The 26,274-nt window shown below is 36.2% G+C and overlaps 1 protein-coding gene across 2 annotated transcripts in view; it reads right to left on the reverse strand.

The window, feature by feature from the left end:
• The window catches only part of MTA3 (metastasis associated 1 family member 3), a 206,790-nt gene that overhangs the window by 104,249 nt on the left and 76,267 nt on the right, over positions 1-26,274 (reverse strand). For both annotated transcript variants that reach the window (XM_027865082.1, XM_027865081.1), the window contains exons 5-6: positions 3,483-3,546; positions 725-842 (exon numbers count right to left, since the gene is read on the reverse strand). In XM_027865082.1, coding sequence (XP_027720883.1) covers positions 725-842; positions 3,483-3,546 — 182 coding nt within the window. The remainder of the gene's footprint in view (positions 1-724; positions 843-3,482; positions 3,547-26,274) is intronic.

Raw genomic sequence — 26,274 nt, forward strand, 5'->3', positions numbered from 1 at the left:
TGTGTGTGTGTGTGTGTGTGTGTGTGTGTGTGTGTGTGTGTGTGTGTATGGGTGTGTGTATGTATCTATATCCCTTTTTTTAGAACAATTATTTCTTTAGCTTCATGGTCTAATTTTCCACCCAGATATTCTGGATTTTCAATTGTATGGCAAACTTTCTCTATCTTCTCTAAATTCCGTCAGTGGAGGAAAAGGGTAAAAAGCTGACATAGGGCAGAAAACAAATGGATTTAATAAGTAAAACAAATTTTGGGAAATGGTATAATTAAACTACTTTAAAGTTATCATATGTCCTAAATATGGAGGCTTAGGCAGTATTACTAATAGAATAAGTATAATAATAACTAAAGAACATTAATACAATACTACCAAACTCCTATCTGGAGTTCTGCACAAAGAATTCTCAAAGACTGAAGGACTTAGCATGCTTCAAGACAGTACCATGACAAGATAATATTTAAGGTCTAAGTCATTTATTTTTTTAAAATAATACCTTTCAAAGGGGGAAAAATTCACAACATATTTCAACTCTCAAACAATAGTGTCAAAATCATATAATCCACTTACTCTATAATGAAATTTGGGCACAAATGCTCCTAATTTTTGTACATTATTCAAATACTTGGAATCTTCACTCTCCAATGACATTACAAGACTCTTTTAAGGTTCAATGGCAAAATAAAGGGTTGTTTTTTAATTATATAGAAAATAATTTAAAACATACCTTCTGTGAGCATGTCTGGTATATCTGCTTGATATCTAGGTCCTACTCTTATTTCCCCTTTGTCTGCTAAAAGTGTTTTCAATGAAGGATCATAAACCAAAGAATAGAAAAAGGTATCCTAAAAAAAAATTGTATATATGTCAATCAAGCAAGCAAACAACAAACATTTCTTAAGTGCACATTGTGTGCCAGGTACTGTGCTAAGCACTACGGATACAAAAAGAGGCAAAAGCTAGTGCTTGCCCTCAAGGAGCTTACAATCTAATGGGAGAAACAACATGGAAATACACATATGCAAAGCAAACCATACACAGAATAGGAAATAATTAAAAGAGGGAAAGCACTGGAATTAAGAGGAGTTAGGGAAGGCTTTCTGTAGAAAGTGGGATTTTTGTTGTGACTTAAAGGAAGTCAGGGAGGTCAGTAGATGGAATGGCAGAGGGAGATTGTTCCAGGCATGGGGGACAGCCAGCTGTATATATGCATATGTAAATAAACATAATTCTCCAAATGTTCTTATATGTGACAACAAAAATGTAAAATCTTGAGACTGACACTTACTCAACATAGTGAATGAAAGAATAAGCCTTTAGCAACAGACTATGTTTATCATCATCATCATAGGATTACTAAGGAAATGTCAAAAAATGAAAAGCCACAAAATTCAAGCAAAATAGAAAACAGTGGTGATAAGTTTTATTAGGGATGTACTTGAGGTGTTCGTGTAATCAAAACCAAAAGTATCATTAGTATACTGAAACTCAATCTCACAATAGCAAAATGAGAATATAAAAGACATGAAAACCTAGATTCCTATAAGTAATGTGCTTTCCAATTCTTTTCAGCTTTAAAATTTTATTATTTTGTGAATCATGAGAGGAAAATACTTTTCTTCAAATAATGTTACATTAAGGCTACTCTGAGTATTTGGGAGTTTGTTTTTAAAATATTTAAGAAGCCAGAAAAAACCTCAAAAATGAGATGAATTTTGACCCCTGAAGACAAAAAAAAAAAATCAAAGCAGAGGAAATTGCCTAGTGATTTTGCAGAGTTGTCTTTTCTATTTCTTAGGTACATACATTCTGGGCTAAAGCAAAGCATACCCAGGCAGGACAGCCCTATTTTCCTCTTTGTCTTCCCTTAGTTATCCATCCAATGCCATATATGCCATCTAAATCTATGGTGTTCCAGGCCTTCAATTTGCATAAAATCCAAGTACACTGTCAGTGACGAAGTTATCTGTCTCCCACTTGGACCCAAAGTCTTGTATCCTTCCTATTTGTGTGAATGACTGAACTGACTACCACGACACTATGGAATGATGTGGTATGGGGAAGGTTGTGGGGCACGACCTCACACACACAGAATTTCTGAAGGGTTTCATGGGGACCCATTGCATCCAGGGTGGATACAGTTGTTAAATAGGGAGCCAATGTATAGATTGTATCCTTAAAGAACATTGTAACAACAGAAAGGCATTGAACATGGCTGCTGATGGCTCAGTAATTAAGTGTATTTGAAACTATAGATGACACTTTGAATTGGCATTCCATAAAACTTGAGTTTCTGTTATATTATAAAGTAAAATCTGTGCTTTTTTTTTTAAATGTAGGAAGTTTCTACTGAGGAACTTCTTCCAGCAAGGCAAATGAGCCCACTCTCTTTAACTTCAGCCTTAGAATTGCCAAGGGCACTGAAAGGTTAAGTGATTTGCCCAGGGTCACACAACCAGTATGTGACCAAGGTAAGATTAAACCCAGGTCTTCCTGGTCCTTCTAAGGTCAGCCCTCTATCCACCATGCTATGCCGCATTTTTTTTAATGTAGTAAAACAAATGAGTTTAAATCTTTATGTCAAATAAGTAGTTCAAAAAAGCATACTTCTAACACCAGGGTCCAGGAAAGAAATTTGGCTAGTCAGGTTACAAAAGAGGGAAGAGCTCCTACCCCTTCCACCACCACTCTTCATACTTCCACTACCAATGCAAAACAGCACCTTCTAAGCAACTTAAGGATATTAAATATTTGCTTTGGACACTGAGAAGTTAACTGACTTGTCCCAGGGTTCCCTGTTGGTTATGTAGTAGAGATAAGATATGAACCAAGGTCTTCTAAGGCAGAGATTCAAGACCAGCTCATTATCCACTATGCCAGGCAATCTCTCCCCTTCACTCTTTAACATTAAATTTTAACAAATATATATACATATATATCATTATTATTATATTATCTCCAAGCTTAAAGGTAGAAAACCTGTAAAATTGAACACTTGCTGTTATCTCTACTTTCATGAACAAATGTTATTCTCAGAACAATTTCATCATCATATTAAACAGCATTTCAAATATCATAAAACCTATGAAGCAAATAAAAAAAGCAAAGTAAATGTAATTTTTAAATCAAGTGACTAAAGAAATATGCCATTTAATTAAGCTATAAGGGTTCTAAAAAGGCAATTTCTATGGTTATCATTGGTGTATAAAGATATTAATTTACTAAATATATTTTCTTCAGCTGTACTATAAGAGGGATCAGCTATTCATAATCTAATGTGTTCAATTTACTAACAAATGGTTACTCCCCTAGAAACATTATTTTCCACAAGGGCTGAAAAAAAGAGGATTGATTCTAGTTAATACAAGGTGAATGGTGAATCGAGGCTATAATGTCACTTTGATAACAGAAGTTGATAAACATTTTAATTTTTACAAAGACATACTGTAAAGGGAAGAGGAGCAAATTAAAGTTACATTCATTACCTCTTTGTCAAGATATGACAAAACTGATTCTGTCTCATTAAGAAGCGCAACACTGCATTTCCCCCTATGCAAAGAGAAAAAAAGGAATATTTAAGTAGACAATCTGGCTAGGTACTACTGGCAATATTTAAATTGTAGACGATATATGGAGATGAAGACAAAACATCAAAAATGGTAATGAGGAATATATTTAATCTATATAACAATATCTGCTTATAACAGGAGTGAAGAACTAAGCTTACACTATATTTATTGAGTGTCTAGTGAAAGGCACAGAATCTATGAATTAAAGGCAATTACAAAGTTCATTGATCAGGTGAGATTTTATTGCTTTTGGTCTGAGATAAAATATACAGAGCAAGAGAGTGATCAGAGCTACAGTAAGTTTCAGAAAAAGAAAAGATTTAACATTTCAAAAATGATTTAATACAAGAGACCATAAGACCAGTGCACCATGTTTTCAACAGTTTCAGCTCTCTTTTTAAAGTAATTAGCGCAATAAACAGAAATTCTATAGGAATAGTAGACATCTATGTCAGACAGTAGATAGAGTACAGGACTATACCCTCTTGCAGGGCTAAACACATCATTTAGCCAGCTCTGGAGTAAAGTCAACCTAGAAGGCCACATGAGACAACTACTAAAAGCTTATCTATAGAGCATTCAGAAGCCAATGGGACCCACCTATTGTTGGTTATGGTCTTTGTCTATCCAGCCACAAAAGTTAACAACAGGCATCGAGCCAACACAGGGGAGGGAAACCTGCAGCCTCCAGGCCCCAGGTGGCCTTCTAGGTCCTCAAGTGCAATCTTTTGACTGAATCCAAGCTTTACAGAACAAATCCCCCTTAATAAAGGGATTTTTGTTCTGTAAAACTTGGACTCAGTCAAAAGGCTGTTCCCCATCCCTGGCCTATACCACATTTGCCTTGCTTGAGCACAGAACCTATAGAATATCACCCCTGTAGTTGTTATGGATGAAAGCATTCTTTCCATAGTGTTTTTTGGTATCATGAACTGTGTTTGGTGTCAAAGAATTTGATAGTACAGGATTGTTATAGATTTAGAAATGGAGGATGGAGCCCTGTTACTTATCCTATATGTGCTAATGGGAATGGTAGGGCATGAGCAGAAACGCTCTCAAAGGTCTGTAGTCTATAATGAGGCATGGATGAACAGATAGATGTCTGAGACATGACCATGTAAGATTCCATCTTTAACTGGAGAAGAGCTGGGAAGTAAGACAGGGACATCTAACAGCAATGGAAATGACTTTGAGTAAACACTGATTAGAAAAAAAAGTAATAATAAAAATGACAGCTGATATTCATATAGCATTTTAACAGTTTACAAAATGCTTTATAAACACATGAAATCATATATGTGTGTATGTATGTATGTATGTATATATGTATAAAAAATTTGATCTGGGGCAGCTAGGTGGCGCAGTGGATAGAGCACCAGCCCTGAAGTCAGGAGGACCTGAGTTCAAATCCAACCTCAGACTATACACTTGTCACTTACTAACTGTGTGACTCTGGACAAGTCACTTAACCCCAATTGCCTTAAAAAAATTGATCCTTATGACTCAGTTGATCCTTATGAAACAAATACCATTATCTCTCATAGATTAAAAAACTGAAGTCATTAAGTGACTTGTATAGTAAGTGCTAAACATAAGATTTGAACTCAGGTCTACTTCTATTCAGTGACTAGGGAGCTTCTGGCCATAAAGACTTGTTTGAGCTAGAGAAAGCTTTTGAACTTTTTGTTTGAGCTTGTCCAACTATTTAATAATCCCATGTTGTTGTTCAGTTGTGTCTGACTCTTTGTGACACCGTGTTCCATAGCATGCCTGGTTGTGACCTGAGGGGTCACATGATGTCAAACCTTTAAGCATTTTAATATGGTCCACGGCATTTTCTTGGCAAACATACTGGAGTGGTTTGCTATTTTCTTTTCCAGTTGATCACCTTTTGTCAAAGCTCTCCACTATGACCTGTCCATCTTGGGTAACCCTGTACAGCATAGCTCATAGTTTCATTGAGCTATGCAAGCCCCTCTGCCATGACAAGGTAGTGATCTAGTGGAGTGATCGAATTACCCTACAGTAAATGCAAAAATCTGAAGCTGATACTGCTATGTGTCAAAAGATTTATATCAAAGACCCGGTGACTAAGATTAGTACATTGAAAATATTCAAATAAGTCCGATAACTTGTAATATTCATCTTATTTCTGAGTAAAAACAGAGGGTGGAAAAAGGAAAATAATTCAATTTAACTGCAATAATGTAGTTCAACATCATTTGCTCCTTTATAAACACTGGTATTTAATAAATAAATGCCCAGGTCTCTTCTCTAACTTCGATTCTACACTGATTGGAGGGTGGGGGCAGGGAGAGACAGTGGGGGGAAGGGGACATCAATCTATTTATGCATTAGGAGTTATTCTTACACCAAGAAGGCAGTACCAGGAATCTGTCATCTCAGGGCTACAAAGGTCACATATACACCTCCTGGATTAAAGATGACCTATAAGGCTAGATCAGACAATTATTAAATTCCTCTCTATAGAATGTATAGAAGTCAATGGGCCCTACCCACTGCTGTGTATAATATAAGCACAAATATAATACAATAAAATATTTCAAAATTCAAATTATATTGATTCACAAGTGAAAAATTATCTTAAGTGAATTAATGTATGCATTCACATTCATTAAAAAAAAAACAACAACCTTTTTGTTCATGCAAATGTTTCCTTTTTTCTGAAATGATCATCTAACTCAAATAACAATTCTGAGATTTCTCTGAGGGTCTATTCATTTCTTCTGAATCTCTAATTTCACTTTCAGAAGAATCATGAAGGTTTATCTCTGAGAAAAGGTATTACTTTTTAAAACTTATTTCATTCGTTCATGTTATACACAGACAAAAACTGGTATTACCTCAGTGCTCCTTCTAATACTGAAAAAAAAGACTGAACTTTATAATGCATAGTGAAAACAAGGAAAGGTGTCTTGTGTTCCATCTTACAGATGCTACTGAACACAGCAGACTCAACTGAAGTAGGAATACTATGATTATACACAGAGTAAGATAAAATTGGCTTTCTAAAATGAGCCTTGAATTATTCTGCTTTACCACCCTATCATGAAGGAATTTTTGGATTATTTAATAATCTTTTAGAGGGCATAATTTGAGGTCCCACTGAAGTCACTTTACAGTATCTAAAAAGCAAAGAATATGACCTGTTGAAGGTTAAAGGATGCTATTAATATTTATGGCCACTGCATTTTTTTAAAAGATTTAACAAGATCTACCACACTCTTGTATCTAAGTAGATAAAACATTTTCATCTAAAATTTCACCAATACTCTCTCTGAGTACCATAACAATAGCAACAAACAGTTGGATTAAATAAATTTGGTGGGAAAAACAAAATAACTTTGAGGAAAGAACCTACAAAAGGTTAAATAAACAAAGAGTAACTACATGGTTTTAACACTTAAAAAAAAACTCTTCCTCTTTAGGAGCAATTTCATAGGACTTGGCATAGCTTGTTTAATAAAAGATTAAGAAACATTTTGTAATTGTCATACTAGCTATATAATATTATCACTAAAAGTGCTTTTAGGAGAATTTTTACAATGTGCTTTTTAAAGTTGTGTTGCATCATTTGTATCACAGTAAAATCTTTGTTCAATAAATATAAATGAGGTCTTTCCAGAAAAATTGATGCTGTAGTCACAAAGACACTCACAGATGATACACTAAAACTCTTGACATTTTAAGTATTTATGCAATACTATTCTACTGATTTTCACAATAATCTCCAAACAGCCAGACTACATTTTAACATGGTATGTGCCATGTGCAACACATTATCAATGCAATTCCTATGCTTAGAGACAGATGCCAAATGCTCTTAAATGTTTTTATGGCATGAATATAATATGCAGACATTATGTGACTGTGTAAATGCATATTAGTGTCTTTCATAGATACCATATGTAAGTGTGTATATGTATATTACTGTCTTTTACATTATACATGTGAAAGAAATAACAGAAATGTGTATCCAGCAATCTTCTCTCTAATGCAAACAGAAAAATTTCCTTTACTCTTCATTCATTGTTTTTTTTTAAAAAGGCATAATCATGTTACAAAAATATCTGGATCAGCTAAGCCACATTAAGTATAAAATGGCAGGTCTAGCTCACTACCAAAGTATACTGCACAATTCATCTACCACAAATGACTGAATCAGTATTCACTATGACATAACATAACATTAGGGTGGAATCATAAGAAAGGAGATCAATGGCCACAGGACAACACTTAGCTTCTATGGAAACTAGCAGGATGGGGAGAAGGAATTCATTTGTTCAACAAGCATTTGTTGAGTGACCAGTATATGGACAAACACTGTATTAGGACCTTGAGGTGCAAAGACAAAAATGAAACAGTCCTCACAAAGCTTATGTTCCATTGGTGGAAAACAGATAAATTACACATAAAAAGAAATTTGGAGGAGACAGGCACTAGCAGGCTGGGGAGATTTAACTTCATGCAAAAAGAAGATAGTTTTCTTCAAAGCCTAGCCTAAGTGCTAGGGGAATATGCTAAGAAGTAGAGACACCATGAAGCAAAACTCCAAAAGACATGACTTGGCTTCGTAAGACAGAAAGCACACACCTCAGAATTCTACCTTGAATTAATAAATAATGTGAACTGCTTAAAAAGCTCCATGGTGCACAGTAAAGAAAACACATTGAATATGTACCAGAAGCCACAGTGACAGGTAAAAAAGCAAAGGCCAAAATAAGACCATAAAATCATAGCTTATTAAAGATGGCTACTGCAATAGAGCTACAGATTCAAATTCTCTTCTACCAGATTCCTATTCCTAACAATCTCACAATGTCATTAATCAGAAAGTAGGTATTAGTGGCCCGTCATATCCTAGGACCATTGGTATAGTGAAATATAAAATATGATCCCTCGTCTTATGGAGCTTACAACTCATTTGGGAAGGCGAGATTAACAATTCACAGAGATCTGAATCCAAAATTGTATGACACTAATTGTAAGCACAATAATCATTCAGAGAACAGGATGATTCAATGTGTGAGGAAGGGAAAACTAGAGTCATGTCGGCCAACTAGACATCTACTGCAACAATCCAGCAGTAAAATGATACAGGTGCAGTTGGGTCTCCTAATGTACTCACCATACACTTCAGCTTAATCTGTTTTATTAACATTTTCTCCTTCACTTTCTTAAATCTAAACAATCAACAAAATAATAAATCAAGCTCTGATTTACAGAGTTTGCTGATTTCAGAGGTTTAAGTGTTCATAATGGAAATTTAACAATTGACTCTAGTCAGTTAAAGCTGGCTTCAGCACAGCCCTACTGGACTATGGTAGCTAGGAATGGGTAAGAGAAGGTTATTTCAGAAATATTTCTAAGAAATACGTTTTGCATGATTGCATACATATAACCTATCAAATTGCTTAACATCTAAGGGGGAGAGAATTTGGAAAATGAATGTCAAAAATTGTTTTTACACGTAATTGGGAAAAATAAGATATTATTTTTTGAAAAAAGAAATATTTCCCAAGAACAGCTAATACAATTTGATTAAGACAAAGAATGACAGGAAAAGAGTAAAAGGTGACTAAGGAACATCTTCTCCTGCTTTGTCTCTCCTCTGTGCCTTCTAATACAGGCAAATACTGAGTAACTGAACAAATTAAAAGAATTGTTAAATCCAAGAGAAGGCTGACCTGTTACAAGTCTTCCTGATTTTTCATAGCATGGAATAAGTCTATTAAGAGGAACAATAGCATCTGGATGAATATGAAGGAGACAAAGAACCAAACCTAAGGCCTTAGTTTAGTGACTTTTCTTAAAAGATTTTTAACACACTAGAGAAAAGAACACATACTAACTTTATAAATGTCTGTGTCAAAGTCAATTGCTAGTACAACTAAAACTTCATTTTTAAGTTTGCTAAACAAGTAGACAAAACAGTTAATTTTGATGCGGTATCTCTTTACTCTGCCCATGTTGTTAAGCTCTTAATATCGCAATAAAAATAAATAGATTTTAAAGGAAATATAATCATATTTGGAACCTAACCTATTTCATACTAGACACTACTTCTTACTAAGAATTGCTTATACTAATCAGTATCACATCCCTAACAAACTTTTTAATATTTTTAAGATACAAAGAATACTGGCAAATCAAGCCACTGAAATTTTAAAATCAAAATACTGGCATCAAAAACATCTGACAAGAAAAATTCCATGCTTCTTAGACAAACAAGTCCACATTATAGTGTTAAAAAGAATGTTTCTTTAAAATATTATTTATAGTCAAGTTGAAGGCAGACTCTTTGACTCCAAGCAATTTCTATTTTATTACCACTTAAAATGTGAAAGTTAGATTATTTTTAACAATGAATAAAATAGCCTAAGAAATATTAATCTCCTTTTAATGAGGATCCCATGAGACAAAAAGTACACAAAACTGATATAAGCAATTACTGAAGGAAAAGGACAATTTAATAAATATGAAGGGAATCAAATTATCTTCACAAATTTGTATGCATATTTAAGTCCCATGAAAGAATACAAATACTAAGATTGTGTCAATCTACTATTGTTTTGGCCAGATCTGAATCAATTTTCACTACACCTCTCTGGCTTACAAAATCTCTCCCCAATATTGAAAGTCTTCAGGATTCCAAATATTCTAATATGTCTAAATCTTGTAATTTTATCATCTAAAATTGTGTTCCAAAACACAATAATTGTGAATGGGAATAAAGCATGGCTAACTGTTCCTGAAGTCCAGGTTACACAAAATTTTCCTTCAAATAAGGCCACTTTATAATGAATCACAATAGTTTGGCTGCTGCTCTGACATTTAGGCTACCAATAGTTAATGGCCTTCTCATGACACAGAAAGATGGTGGGACCACTAGGACAAACTATATATTGGCAGATGTCAACTGTATCACATGTCTTTGATTACTTTTTCTCTTAGCCTTAAAGAAAAGTTCAATCTAGGATGGAGAGAAAGAAGGACTTTCTCCAAAAAAATGGTGGTGATGTAAAAACAAAAGGCACAGAGACAAAAGATGTTTAAAAAAAAAAGACTATCAGAGCTAGCATTTCTTTAGAAAAAAAATAACCACAATTTTAAAAGTCTAAGAAGAGCAATTAGTGATAAACTGACTCAAAGGTTTCATTCAGAACTGTAACTATATAAACTGCCAACAGAGAATTAGTATTTAAGTACTATCCAATGAGTATCTCCACCTAATAACTAAAAATGATTTTTTAAATCATATCAGGTATGCAATTTCACTAGTTTCATTAAAAAATCACCAACACAAATCCCATAACCAGAAAATCTTGAGCAATACTGTGTGAATTCTGCATACTGTTAGATCATAATTAAAGTGTCTGCATTGGGAAAGACCTGTTATATACACAATCCCAACTTTAAATATTTATGGAAATATTTAAAGGAAGTTAATAGGAAGGCAACATTTTAAAAAGCTACAAAGTTGCTTATATCCTCTGAAGCAGCAACTGCTAGATTTTTACTCCAGAGGTTACTGACAACAAGAAAAGACCTATCTATAAAAAGATATTCATAGCAAAAAGAACGCAATCCTATATCTAACAACTGAGGAACTGCTAAACAAATTATGGTATAAAGTATATCATGAGGAATGATGAATATGAAAATCCCCCCCAAATACAGGAAAACTTGTATGAAGAGACAGAGTGAACAAAGCAGAACCAAAGAACAAAATACACAACATAATTATTATAGTACAACTACGTAAATGAAGACAAATTTAAATGGCAACAAAGCTCAGAATAAAAGCATTAGAAAATGCTAGTACTAACTTTTAAGTACATTTATGTTTATTTGTAACAAAGGGAAGTCTACTAAAACACGGGTTGGCATACACCACTGGTTGTAGTATCTTCAAGGATTGTTCTGTATCAAAGTGGAATACATAAGGTAGAGGTAAGTATAATGAATCAGAAAATGATAGTGATGATAAGATTAGCTTCCAATTCAAAACTTTTTCAATTATGTTTTGTTTTTGTTTTTTGTTTTTTTAGGCAGTTAGGGTTAAGTGACTTGCCCAGGGTCACACTGCTAGTAAATGTCAAGTGTTTGGTCTGAGACCAGATTTGATCTCAGGTCCTCCTGACTTCAGGGCCAGTGCTCTATCCACTGCGCCACCTAGCTGCCCCTTCAATTATGAAAATAAACAATTTTATCCACATATATAATAATTTGTCAAAAATTAAATATAAATAGTAGAACAGTAATATATCCTACAACTATGTCTTGCTGAACTACATTGAATAAGATGAGAGTAATCATTAATAATAATACAATCCATTTACAGCCCAAATGATCGATCATCCATGTCATGGGGCTGGTAGGGAGGGGCAGGTGGCAATGACAAAATGAGTCAATTCCACTAAGGACTCAGTGTGCCCCGAGACCGTGATGATAGCTCTGAAGGGACACTGGTAAGTTGGGCTCTGTGAACACTGCAGTGGGTTGGCAACCTAGACAGTATGATAAAACTGCTCCTGTGAATCTTAGGTACAGTCAAGGTGGCATAAGGTTGCAGGCCCTAATCAAAATCATCAAGATGATCAGCTCAACTTGGAAGACAGTGACGTAAGTGGCATTCTAGTGCTCTGGTCCCACAAGAACACAAGATACATCAGAACACAACACAAACATTACTAACCTGCCTACTGGAAATGTTTCAGTGCAAAGGACAGTGCCAATCAAAGAGAAGGCAAATTTTATAATACACCAATACTGTATCACAGCAAAATTAGAAACAGATCTCAGTAGGTATAGGTAAGGGCTTCATATTGTTTTTTGTCAATGCAACCTTCATCTCTAGATAACATAATAATATATTGCCAAACAGTTGAAGGCAAAACAAACAAAACCTATCTGTCTATGTGTGTATGTAAATTCTCTAAACTAAGATTAGACGAAGAAATTACATAGAAGGAACTACCAGTCTGAAGAGAAAAACGTTGAGAACCCCAAGGAAGCTGTAAATCTTTGTTTAATACAAAGTTCAGAAAGTATGCCTAATAAAGAAACAATGTAACAAAAACTACACTCAAATAATTTTTAAAAGTTGGCCATACTTAAAAGTAGAAGTCCATAAAGGCCTTTTTGAGTTTGAAAGCATGAATCTAACTAGCAGACCAATTATACCAAAACAAAATAATTTAAAAGAACTGGAATCTGCTATAACCATCATGAATGAAAGTATTCTCCCTCAGTATTTGGCAATAAGCTTAAAAATATTCCAAGACCTTCACACAATAGTAAATGAAGCAGTTTTTGTCATACTACAAACCACAGCAGGAAAGGTGGCGCTTTCAAGCAATACCCCAAAGGACAGAGATCAAATACCACTAAGAAGTGGTGATGTTTAACAGCTATTGAAGATCTGGGGAAAGTCATCAAAAAGTACATCAATATCTAGCTTTAACAGGCAGGAGAAAATCTGAATGCCATATTGCCCAACCAATGCAACAACAACAACAAAACAGACTCAAAAGAACCCAGAAAACAAAAGCAAATCAGAAATTCTAGACTTTCTTAATGAGAAAATGAAAGCAGGAGTAAAAATAGTAAACTGATAGAAGGAATCAAAGCAGTGCAAAGAATAAAATAAACAATTCAACATCAATCAAAAATGTTACTACAGAGGCCTAAAGAAGTAAAGAAATCAGAGGCCAGAGAGAATCTTCAAATGAAGAGGATGTAGAGATATTCTGGTCTATATGGCAGCAAGAAGTTCAGCACATTAAAAACACAAGTTGGATTTAAAAAGCTTGCACACTATTATATAATGAATGACAGAACAGTTACTTATGTCAAGGAAGGTGGACTAAAAACATCTTCTTTGCAAAAATGAAAGAGGGGGACTGGACAAGAGCCCTAATTTGGGGCTCAAATGATTATCAATGGCAAATGAATTACATCTTCCTCTCGGACTCAATCCTGACTCCACCTTCTATAACAGAAAGCATCAAATGTCTATTATCAAAAGATGAAAACTCCAGCAACCCTTCCAGGTATATGCTTTTTACAAATTTATATAATTTATACAAAGCATTCACAAATTGTATCATTTTTTAAAAAAAACACCTAAAAACACAAGAAAACATGTATGTTGGCTGAGAAGCAAAGCAGATATGCCAAAAAAGTGCAGAGGGTACATAGAACAACTTTTATAAATTTGGCAATTACTGAATAAGACGTCTAAAAGGGCCAAAATACTTTGGTTTTGTTCATACAACACCTTTGACTCATTTCTGTACTCATGGCTAATTTGTGTGCTTCAAATATGTAAAACCAGACCCAAGTACTGTATATTTGATATTGACATGGAGAACTGTTCTCTACTTAAAATTCATCAAAACAATATCAATAATGTTTCATGTAACATGTTAATTTTTCAGGAAGATTGTTCTGTTTAGCCTTAAATGCAACTTTCACATATTCAAGCCAAAACAACTTTTCAATCACTTAATATATATATATGTAAGTCCTATGACCTATCAGTAAACTTCCTTCTCATGGAATTTTTCTCCAATGATATCAAAATGTTATTTGGATTCAGTAATTCTAAAATTATTAACATATTCCAAGGCAAGATAAGGTCCTGAAGGCATCACACTTGTATCCAGAGGTCTCATTCAAACAACTCTGAGGTCACAAGAGCATCGCCAGCACATGCCTGAACAAATTGGACCCATGAGTCAGAGTGGAGGGGTCAGTGCGTGGGCTGCATCCACTTCAACTGCACATTGAAGTGCCCCCAGTTTGGTCTGTGGACTACGACAATCCTAACACGGCTGACGTTCTGGAGAGACTTGTGTATGTAAAGAAAGGGAATACTCTACTGTTGCAGCATCTGAAGAGGGTCTCTCTCACTTTTGCAAACTGTACAATCTTCCTCAATATCCAGGTGCTGAGATGTGGCTAATCTAGAAGAAAATATTCTTTCTGAAGTTTAAGACAAACAGATGTCTGATGATACAGAGGACCTATATCACCATGAAAGAAAAACCCACTAAAGACAAGAAGTCTGATGATGGCATTGGGAAGAACTGAGTCATGTTAGAGAAAATAAAAAAGAACTAGAGGCAAGATTATTTAAATGGTATAGTGTCTGGCTCTGTGCAGGCCACTGATCTGCCTTGCTCCCTGGCCCATTCACTATTCAGGAATAGTTACAAATCACAAAGTTTCAAAATGGAAACTACACAGTCAAATTAGTAAATGATAGCCTTTATGATTGCAATGTCAAATTCCTCAAGGTTGAACGGGAGAGCACTTTGAAAATGATCCCTAAATGCTCAATAAGTTTGGTTTTACTGATTTCATTCTACTCAACTTTTAAAGAAAACTTTCTCTTAGATTCACCATTTGTCAGGCTGGGCAACAATTATACATCCCTATCATTCATGGACTGATTGATGACAAATCCCCACACTACAAATACAGACCTTAAGATATCCTGGACAGCTCAAGCACTAAACAGTACTGAAACCAGAGCATTATCACAAATCAAACGCTGTTCACAAGCACCCAAAAGTAACTGATCTATAAAAACTTTTAATAGATGTTGCCATACCAAATACATATAAACTCCAAGCTACAAGGAACAAAAACTTTTAAGTACAGAAACCTGGCTGAGGAGAGTAAAATCACTTAAGAACAAGATAAGGTCCATATCCCTACTGTCCTGTCTCCTATGAGGGGATAAGTCTATACATCATACTACTTTTGTTCAGCTATAAAAGGTAGTTATTTTATCCACCTATGAAAAAGTTCAAAGAATAGTAGATAGAAAGGAATATCAGAATAATGGCTTGTCCCAGAACTATTTCTATCTGAACACCATCAAAAAAGATAAATAACAGTAAGAGTAGCCATCATCATAGTCATCTTCCCAGATGTTGAGGCATCAGAGGAGCCAGGACAGTGTCATCACTCATTAGTAGATGCCCTAACCCCATACTGCTCTGAAAACAGTTTGGAAAATCTCTTTCCATCCATCATCAATTTACTACCCTGAAACCTACTATTACTCTTTCCTGGTTCACTGCAACAACTCTACAACTTTCATGATTACAGAGATGTTGGGACCAGGGAGAAACTACCATTCCCGGACCTAACCAGGTCTGAACCAAAACCTCAGAAATCAGGTCGTCACTTCTAGTACCTTACCTAAGATCAGAGCCTTAAGACAGACACCAGACTTGTTGATATCAGAATATCCTCTTGTAGTAGAGGCTCCAGGATATCAAGCACATTCTCTCTCCTCCCCTTCACACTGCCCTCATCATCACAGGAAACTTGAATTTGAGAGCCCCAATTAAATGATACATTTACTGTCCTTTGGCTAGCTAATTCCCATCTATTCCTCTCCAAATTCCTATGATTTGGAGTTGCTAGATGCCTAGACAAAAATCATCTTTCCCTGTTAAAATGAAGAAAGCTTTCATCCCACCTATTTCAGTCCTATTCAAATTTCCCCAAGTCACTACCTTGTCTGCTCTGCCTTCCTCTTCCACTGTGCCAATTAAAACCTCTATAGTTAACTTCTGACTTTTCTTCTCACATTCCTATTTTCTCACATTCATGGAAAGCAGGCTTTCCCCACTCACCCTCTCCAGTAATCGATGTACTTTCTCTCTTGATCCTCATCTCCCAACTCCATCATATTGAGTCAAGAGAACAAAAAAGAAGTAAGCAAAAGCCTCATCCTCAGTGCCACTTTCAAATCCTCCTTCTCTTGCCATCACTCAGTAACTACTCCACTTCTGAATTGCATTCTGTTGGTTAATATCACCCTATCAAATCTGCTCTTAGGTCATCCTCCTTCCTTTCTCAAGGACTGTAAGGTAGCAGAACTTGGCTCACAGTCTTCCTTTCCACACCACCCTCATATTTGAGATTTTTAGCATAAATGTTGATATTACTTCAAACATTCTGCCCTCCCAATTCATCAAGCACTTGAATTCCCACGAACTGCATGCATCCTTCACCGTACCTCAGCCACACCATACTCTTCATCTTTACATCACACAAAACTATTTTATCTCCAACATCCAGGACTATGAAATTCTTGCACCCACAGTCTCTTATCCTTCCTTGTAAATCTAATCTTGTCCTAGCCATTTAGCTCCACTCATTCCATCTCTTTCTCACCTGCCAGTTGATCCTACTCTGGCTTTATTTTCCTCCCTTCAAAATCATGATCCTGCCCTTGTACACTCTAATTCTTTCACTCCTTGCTTAATTACTGGTCATGCCTTGCCAAATTACAACCTTAGGTTTATTCCTGACAATTGCCTTCTTAGGCAAAGTGAGCCATATGCCATTTCCCAAACTCAGCATTTCATCTCCAGTTTTTTGCTTTTACAGTCTTTTCCTATTTCTAGGATGCACACTTTCCTTACTTCTATGTCTCAAAATCCTTAGATTACTTCAAGGCTGAAGTATTCTCTGAACTCCCTAGTTGTTTGTCAGCACTCCCTCCTCAAATTACTCTGTATATACATATCTGATTAAATAGTATGCATGGCTACTCTCCCTCCCCCCATCACAATCAAATGGATAAACTAGATCAGTGGCCACCAAAGTAGAAGCCACATATTACCAATAGTCCTTGTTTTTATTAGCATGATTCCCAAGGGATAATCAATCGAAGGGCTGAAATTCTAGGGATTATTTCCAACATAACCACACCATCCAAATGACCCATTATCATGTAACATTCTACCACTCTACTACCTGCCACAGCTGGCCTCCACAGCAGGTAGCTTAACAGGGCTACACATTACACTTGTAGTAACCATATGCAGGTAAAATTCCTTGGCCTCTCCAACTCCTAGTAATCACAAGGATCACCCTTAGCATCCTTTGCACCTTGTGGGATGGGAAACAGTGGCTTATGGGTAACAGTCCTCTGTTGTGGGTTTGGTTTTTTTCTCCTGGGCAGGAAAGAGTAAGTAGCACAGGATAAATAGGTATGGATGGGTTGCAATCTGCATCAGAGACTTTATTATATTATCTTTCCCCAAAAAAAACTACCTCTCTTCTAAACTTCCTTCTATCAAAGGCAACAACATCCTTATACACTTTCTAATCCTTTTTATTTACTCTCTCAATTCTGGATTGTTGAAAATGATATAAGTATGTTACCTATAAAAACTCTAAAAACAGCATTCTCTGTTTCTGTCTCTCTCTTTGTATTTCTCTATCTCCCCTCTCTCCTCTCTCTTCCCCTCCCCGTCTTTCTCAGCTTTGACTTCCTCTGTTTCTGATCTGGGCTGGTTCACTCCTCTTTAGGCAGCCTCACAAATGTGGACAGCTGGCGTATATTAATTAAATGATTTATTCACTGCATTTATTCAGACTTGAACTAATGATCTAGAGAAGAGAAGCTTACTTTTCAGAAGCAGGGTTCTAAACCATAATATTTCATCATAAATGCCTGGATCATTAAAAACAAATTACATATTTCTAAGTATGTACAACAATCTGAATAAAATACTTTTGCATAAAATTTCTAGTGAAACTTTTAAAGTAAACAGAATAAATGCAAATAAATATGTCAAAGGACATGCTCAACTCAAACTTTTATAATCAGAGAACAGTTGTCCAGTCTAATTTCATATCACTAACAACTGCTAGAATTGTTTCTCATCTAAAAGATTTATTTTTTTTCCTGTAAATCAGTATAAGTCTTTTGAAAAATACATATTTTAATAAAACTCAGATCATTAAAAATGAATTTTGTCCTCTGGAAAATTAAAGCTTTTAAAAAGTTTCTCTGCATCCTAAATTACATGTAGATGACTAAGATGTGAAAAAATACTTTTTTTTATTGCTGCCATCAACTAGTTCAGGGTGCGTATGTGTGGGTGCCCATGTATGTGTGTGAGCGTGAATGCACGTATGAAATCAACAAGTATTTATTGAGCCCTTACCACATACATGCCAGGCACTGTGCTCAGTAATGAAAAAACAAAGAAAGATAAAAAATTCTCCGCCAAGGAGGAGGAAGAGGTGGCAGCAACGGCAGTGATGGTGGAAAACATACAATGCCATAGGACTTTGCCCACAGCAGGGAGGAACTTTAAAAAATCAACCCTTAAGACACGTGAAAGAATAAAACAACTATGAACAAAACAAAAGCCTATAAGAAGTTCAGTCAACATTATTTGAATAGCATTTCTGGAAAATATTTTAAATGTCTGGAGAAATGAAAATTTAAAAAAACTTTTGATGCTTTACCTCACATCTCCTACACAGACAAAGATGAAGAAAGATGAAAATGGTAAATATGTTTTAAGGGTTACGGGAAGACAGAAATATTAAGGCCCTCTTGGTGAAGCTGTGGATTGGTGTAACCACTCTAGAAATAATTTAGAATTACAAGAAAAATTCTTAAAATCTACTAGCATTTGACCACAACTATTAGATATTCCCGGATGCTACTATATGGCAAATACTCCAAAGATACCAAGATCAGAGGGAAAGGACACATATGTTCAAGAAAAGCAGTAATAACATTTTTAGTAATAGTAAAAAAAAAAAATAACCTGAAAAGCAACAGGGTGTCCATTGATTCAAGAATGACTTAACAAATTGTCAACTTAATATAATGGAATATTACTGTGCCGTAATTAACACCATAAATGAATTAATATCATATAAGAATTAAGACAAATTTGGGAAAATTTACATGAACTGATTCAGTAACAAATGAGTAGAATGAGGAAAGCAATTAACACAATAATCACAATTATGTAGCAGAAAATGACACTAAAAGACATCAGAATTTTGACCACTGCAGGACTGCTAGTGAAACATGCTCACTTCCTCTTAGGAAGATTGTGAGGCAGGAGCAAGACCACAGATACAGAATGCAGCATATACTGTGTCGAACAGTCAACCTGTTTGTTTACTTAACTATTTTTGCAAACAAGCTCTCTAAACACAAGTCCCATTTTAAGAGTCCTATATCATAGCCTTTTTTAAAAATGGCTTTTTTTTCAATTAAGAAGCATTTATTTTCTTTCCACCCCACTTCTTCCCCTACTCTCCATTGAAAAAGGGAAAATGAAAGGGAGGGAGGAAACCTTCATAACAAATATGTACAGTGAAGCAAAGCAAATTCCTTCACTGACCATGTCCAAACTCTAAGTTTCACTCTACATTTGGAGTACATCAGTTCTATCAGAAAGTAGGTAGCATCATCAGGAGGTGGGTAACATCATAGCCTTTCCATCAAGGAAGACTCCATCCCCTCCATCCAGTCCCCTTTCATGTATTGTCTTCTCCCACTAGAATATAAGCTCCTTGAGGGCAAAGACTGTTTCTTTTTGCCATGTATTATTCTCAGCACTTACCATCAGTGTCTGGAACATAGTGGACACTTAATGAATTTCCTTTCTTCCTTTCTTTCTCTATCTATTTATCTATCTTTCTATCTATCTAACATACAATTCTCCTAAGCAAAGTATGTGTGAAGAACAGATGTCAACAAGACGAGGGTCAATCACCAGCAGGCTGAGCCAAAGAAATGTTCTAAAGGTATAATGACACAGTGAAGAACTTTTAAAAATGAGGTATGTTTGATGGCATGAAGTAAACAGAAGTGAGCTTTAAAAAAAATGAGCATGTCTGACAATTTGTAAAACAAAGAAACAGAATCCAAACCAACCAACAACAATACCACAACCCCAAAATCAGTCTTTTGGGGTATGCACAATTAGGAAAGGCCCTTAAGTCAACTAAGTCTTAAATTGCTATACATCACAGAATTACCAGTACTATAAAAATGGTAGGGTGGGAAGAAGGGAGGTAAAAAAGAAAGAAGTAAGGAAAGAACAGAGTGTAGAGAGGCAGGCAGGAGGAAGGAAAGGAGGGAGAGTCGGAATAGTATTGTGCAAAATGATGGGAACACAAGTGAAACCAGTCCATATTCTCAAGGAACTCACATTCTAATAAAGAAAAATAAAATATATAAGGGTTCAACTACAAGGCAAATGGAATGGTCTAGTGGTCTCTAGTAAGAAAAATGGTAAAACCTGATGGTCCAGATGGCAAGTAATCCAGGTTGTCCAGAAGGCAAAGGATATGTTAATATATGAATGTATCCAACAAATGTTTATTGAATATCTATATGTCTATCATTCTGGCATTTTCTAATGTGGGTAAAGAACTAATAGAAAATTTACTAGTTAATAATTAATTAGCTTTCTGCCTACATATCCAAAGAGCCTAAACACAAAGTAAAAACAAGATTAGCAAAGTAGAAAGCCCAATGTTCTCCTTTCCCCCTGGCCAGAATGGCCCTTTGTCCATTGACTATTGCATTATTTTGACGGCTGGAATTCACAGCACAGCTTGAAATGCTATTGATGTATAAATTTATATTCATAAAAGGCTAAGAAATGGATCAAGCCACTATTATTACTACTGCTGTTATTGTTATTATATTGCTACTTAATATGTTTAGTTTCTTAAAGTTATATGTTACTTAATATGTTATAGTTTCAATATGCTACCGCATATTGAAATAGCATGGGCAATTCAAAGTTTTGGGAGATTTTTCTAAAGCAGAAGAAACATCTGTATTAACTATGGTTTGTTACAATCCTTTTTGCTTACTTCCTCATGTATCCATCAAAAGTACAGTATATTTTCCCCCCTTTTTTGTCCAACACCTAATTCTAAGATAAGAATAGCTACTTTCTGGTGGTTCTCAGAATTTTTATTCTTATTCAAGCCAAAAAAAAACTGTCCATCTCAAAATAACTACCAACTCATAATATCACCAACTGTGTATCATCCTTGGGTTAATTATGCAAACCAGCCCAACACAGACTCAAGAAACCGAAACCTGAATTTGAAGCTGCTCAGAGTCTTGACTGTGTCAAATCAGAATTTCCTCAAAAACCATGCATGAGTATGAGGGAAAAAATGATCATGATTAGTGTGTGTGCTTTCAAAAATAGTCTATAAGCTCAGTCCAACGCATTCTAATCAATCAGAACTTATGGAGTGATGAAAGAAGGGAGCTTTTGCTATGCGATAAAGAACAATCCAGCCTCAAACCATATTGCTGCTAAAGCCTTGGCCTGCTACCCTCCCATAGATATTGGTACTTATATCAGCATGGAGAAGGCTGGCAAAGAACAGAATCTCTGCAAGCCAAGAGAAATATGATCTTCATCTGAAAGCACTTGCCAAAAGGGCACTGGCAGCATTTGTACCCCTTACTCCCCATTCGTCCAAGATCTGAACAGCTATAATTCATCTCCTGCAATATATCAACATCAATAAAACTACATTGGCATATGTGTGTGTGTGTGTGTACATATACATATATATATACATATATATACACACATACTATATAGATGCATATAGATGTATGCGTGCATGCACACACACATATACATACATCGTTTTGCCTTTACATTTTAGTATTGAGACAATCATATTTACCACATAACTATTCATTTAAAGAGTATTTGCTGCTAAATGCTAGGGAAGGGGTAGGAGAGCCTGATCATTATACCTTTACAACCTTTGGAATTAGCCCCACATAGAACAGTCACTACGTATAAGGTGTGCAATGAAATAGAATGTATCACTCAAGGGCAATTCTGATCAAAAAAATATCCCTTAGCAAATTCCCCGTTGGAATTCCCTTCCCTTTCTTAGTCTTTCACTATTATTGCTCAAAGAACAAAAAAGGAGATGCATTTCCAACTCTATGATCTTCCAAAGAAGCTTCCAAAGATTGCACCCCTGATTTCTTATCCTTCCTTTCTTCCTAAATGTGACAATAACCTTACCTCCCATTCTCTCCACTGTACTCTAACACAGCATCAGTTGAAGAGCACAGATTCAATGGTACAATATAAAGGGATTTCAGTGTAAAAATATATACAATGAAGCAATGAGAAGTACTATATCACAATGCAAAGTGTGGCAGAGGCTTAAAGCACAGAATATTTTCCTCTGCAAACATCTATGTTTAACTAGGGTAGTAAAGAAATACTTATTAAGCCCTTACTTTGTGCTAGGCTCTAAGTTCTTGGAATACAAAGATAATAGGAAAGAAGCCCTCAGGAAGCTTACTGTCTAATGGAGGAAGACAACATGTTAAAGAAAGCTGGAGGGGGCGTTTGGGGGAAGGAATGACCACTGGGGTCATACAGAGAAACTTGAGAGAGTCAAGAGTACAGCCTAGAGAGTAATTAAGACAAGGCTATCTAGTCTTCATTAAAATAGAGGGTCTGGGAAGAATCAGCCAATCAAAAGAAGAGGACACCAGAAGGTACTTCTAGAGTGATAAGTCCATGAGTGATGTAAACTTGCTGGGTGAAGAAGTTTCTGTGGCATGGCAGAGGAAGAGTCAGGAATGCAGCCTGGAGTAGAAATATAGGCCACTTCTTCCCACATAAACTCTATCTCAGGCTGGTAACCCACCAAAAAAGTCATCAAATCTATTTAAATGGACTTGTTATCAGACTAAACACCTGGCAACTAATATATGAACACTCCAGCATATATTTCATTTACATCTGTTGAATTATGTTCTTCATGCAGAAGCTTATATATAAAAATAAAAGGCACCTGGGACTGGAAGAAAACAGCATATTGAGACAGAAAGAAGTATAAGAACCTTAATCACTATACAGTGAACTAGAAGGAGCCCACAAAAATGTTCCCCATTTCCAGAAGGACAACATAATCCAAATATACTCCCAACCCCGCAGAAAAGGGGGGGGCAGGCAGTAGAAAGACAATAAAGAAAGTCATGGACTATTAGAAAGAGTCAGAGAATGTACATTGAAATTACAATACTATTATTTATTATCAGTGTATCTTTCAGCCAGTCAGTCATCTAATTTCCCTGAGACTCAATTTCCTAATTAACAGAATATACTAGATGATCACTAAGGTAAGTTCCACTTCTAAATCTCTGGACATTGTTATCTAGTTGGAATTCTCAAGGAAAGTTTCCTAGAAGAGACGGAATCTGAAATAGGCCTTAAAAGATAACAGGACTTTGATAAAGAGAGGGCCAAGTAAAGTGTGTGATGGAAATGGGAACCAGGGTATCAATCCCAGTCCTAAGGTAATTTATTTTACCTCTCTGAATCTCAGCTTCTTCAAGTAATAAAATAAGAAGCCTGCACCAGATGAACTTCTAAGGACCCTTTCAGGCTAGTGATACAGGAAAGCAAAGGGCATATTAAAATAATCCTGATTAGTACACATCTGAACTAGAGAATTGGACATGTATAGGAAATAGCAAATAACAATACTATGACTGGAAAGCCAAGTTGTACTACATTGTAGACCTGTATAGCCAAGTTGAATAGTTTGAATTTTATCTGTAAAAAATAGGACAATATGAAATCAATCAAATATTAAACATTTATTAAGCACCTGAGAAAGATCATTTTAATAGCTGAGGAAAGAATCAACTGGACTTGGGATAGACTTGAGGCAGGCTATGGCAATCACATGAAACTTGGGCTACTGCATACAGAAATGACTCTGTGTTTGACCACTGATTAACCAGACTATGAACCAGGAAGTGCCTATGTACTCAACTTAGGCAAAGAATATATGACTACTAATAATCAGTTTAGCAAACTTCATTTAATCTACGTATGTAAAGTTATCAAAATTCCCTTATCACAATGCCCTTGTGATTAATAAAGGGATGAGGGTTATCGGGAAGGAGGGGAGGGAAACAGGTTGCCAACCAGGTACAAAGGCAGAGATTCAGAGATCTGGGCTTTAAATAGGAATATGTATCCCACAACAAGCCCCTGCTACTAACTGTATTGCTCCTGGGACTATAGAACTAGGGAGCCACATAACTGCATACCTGTGAGTAATGAATTACCTGATTTGTAATCCAAGGCAGCTGTGGCACAGTGGACAGAGTGCTGCTAGGCCTGGAATCAGAAAGACCGAAGTTCAAATCCAGCCTCAGACACTTACTCGGTGGTTGGCCCTGGAAAGCCACTTATCTCCTGTTTGCCTCAATTTCCTCAAGTATTAAAAAAAAATTGGGGATAATAATAGCATCTACCTCACAGGATCCATGTGAAGATAAAAGGAGATAATAATAATTAAAGCACTTAGCATAGTGCATGGCACATAGTAGGGTAGACACTTAGTAAATGCTTGCATCTCTCCCTCCTCCACCCCAGGGTATGTCTTGGCAAGAAACAGGGCCACCTCTCTTCACAGGAGATAGGGATGAATGGGGAAATAGAGGTGGAAAGCACCTGAGTGATGTGAGATAAGGAGAGAAGAAGAAACTCTCAGTGAATAACCTCAATTTTTTCAGTGAATTATGAGGCTACTCAGCTGAGGAGGAGGGAGGAAAAGAGGAAGCTATGGAAAGTTTGAAGAGGGATGAAAAGGTTTGGAAAAGTCACTGTGGCAAGAAGGATAATGAGTCAATTAGGGAGGTGTTAAAAGGATTACCTTGCTACAGAGAGTTCAAATGAGATCTTGAAATATCAGTTCATAATGGATCCAGTCAGCACAGTTTTGTAATTTTCCCCAGCTAAATGAGTAGGAGTGAAGGCAGTGGATGATGGGAGTAATCCAAGACCGAGGCTTGGCAGGGCAATAGCAGTGACAGGATAAGGGGGCAAGATATAATATTTGTAATGTACTTAGCACAGTGTCTGGCACATAGGAGGCACTATGCAAATGCTAGCTATTATGATTATCATCATTATTATTACTTGAAAGAAGAGGACAGTATAGTGTTGAGCTGGTTCACCAAGGGGTTGACATAGGGAGAACAGAATGTAACCAGTGCAGGGGTACCAGCCTGGGAAAGAATTAGGGAGGTGAGGGATTAGAGGTCACAGTGAAGATAAAGAACAAAATTTGGGGTCATAAGGCAGAAAGAAAAGTGGAACGACCACAGACTATGATGAGTTAAGGGAATTTCTGAGTTCATGAACATGAAAGTGGTACATGGTAGGTGACTGTAAGATCAAGGGTATGATCTTCTCTGTGTGCGCAGCTGAAATGGAGTGGAGGAATAGGTCAAGGGAAATAAGTAAATTGAGTAATTAGGGGTTAGGGTGTTTGGGAGAATGTCAATATGTATGTTTGAATCCCCTAGTATGAGGGGAGGAACTGGAAAGTAGAGAAAGATTGTGAAGCAAGCACTGAACTCACTGAGGAAGGAAAGTGTGTCCTGGAGTTTACAAGATAACAGCTACCAGGATTTTGACTGGGTGGTAGAGAAGGACTGAGTTAAGCTCAACAGAGGAGGGGTTAGTGAGTAATGGTGGTAGAAAGAGAACCTGGAAGTGGCAATGAGCAGCAAGGAGTATTCCAACTTGCTGTCTCAACCAGTGAGTTTGGGGTATAAAGATGAGTGTTGCAGACAGTGCTGGGAAGGGCAGCCAGGAAGGTTGTGTCATCAGAAGGCAGTCAGATCTCACTGAAAGGCAGAAGACAGAAGGAGTGGGGAAAAAAGGAAAGATTTAAAATGAAACAAGCTTGTTCCCTACAGAGCAGACATTGCAGAGAGCACAGTGGAAGAGGGCTGAAACCTTCAGAATGAATGGTCTTACTCATCCCTTTACCTCCAGAAATCCCTTTGAGGCTCAGCTGAAGTGTCACC

The sequence above is a fragment of the Vombatus ursinus genome, unplaced genomic scaffold, assembly GCF_900497805.2.
Source record: "Vombatus ursinus unplaced genomic scaffold, bare-nosed wombat genome assembly UNPS02014778.1, whole genome shotgun sequence".
Taxonomy (NCBI): domain Eukaryota; kingdom Metazoa; phylum Chordata; class Mammalia; order Diprotodontia; family Vombatidae; genus Vombatus; species Vombatus ursinus.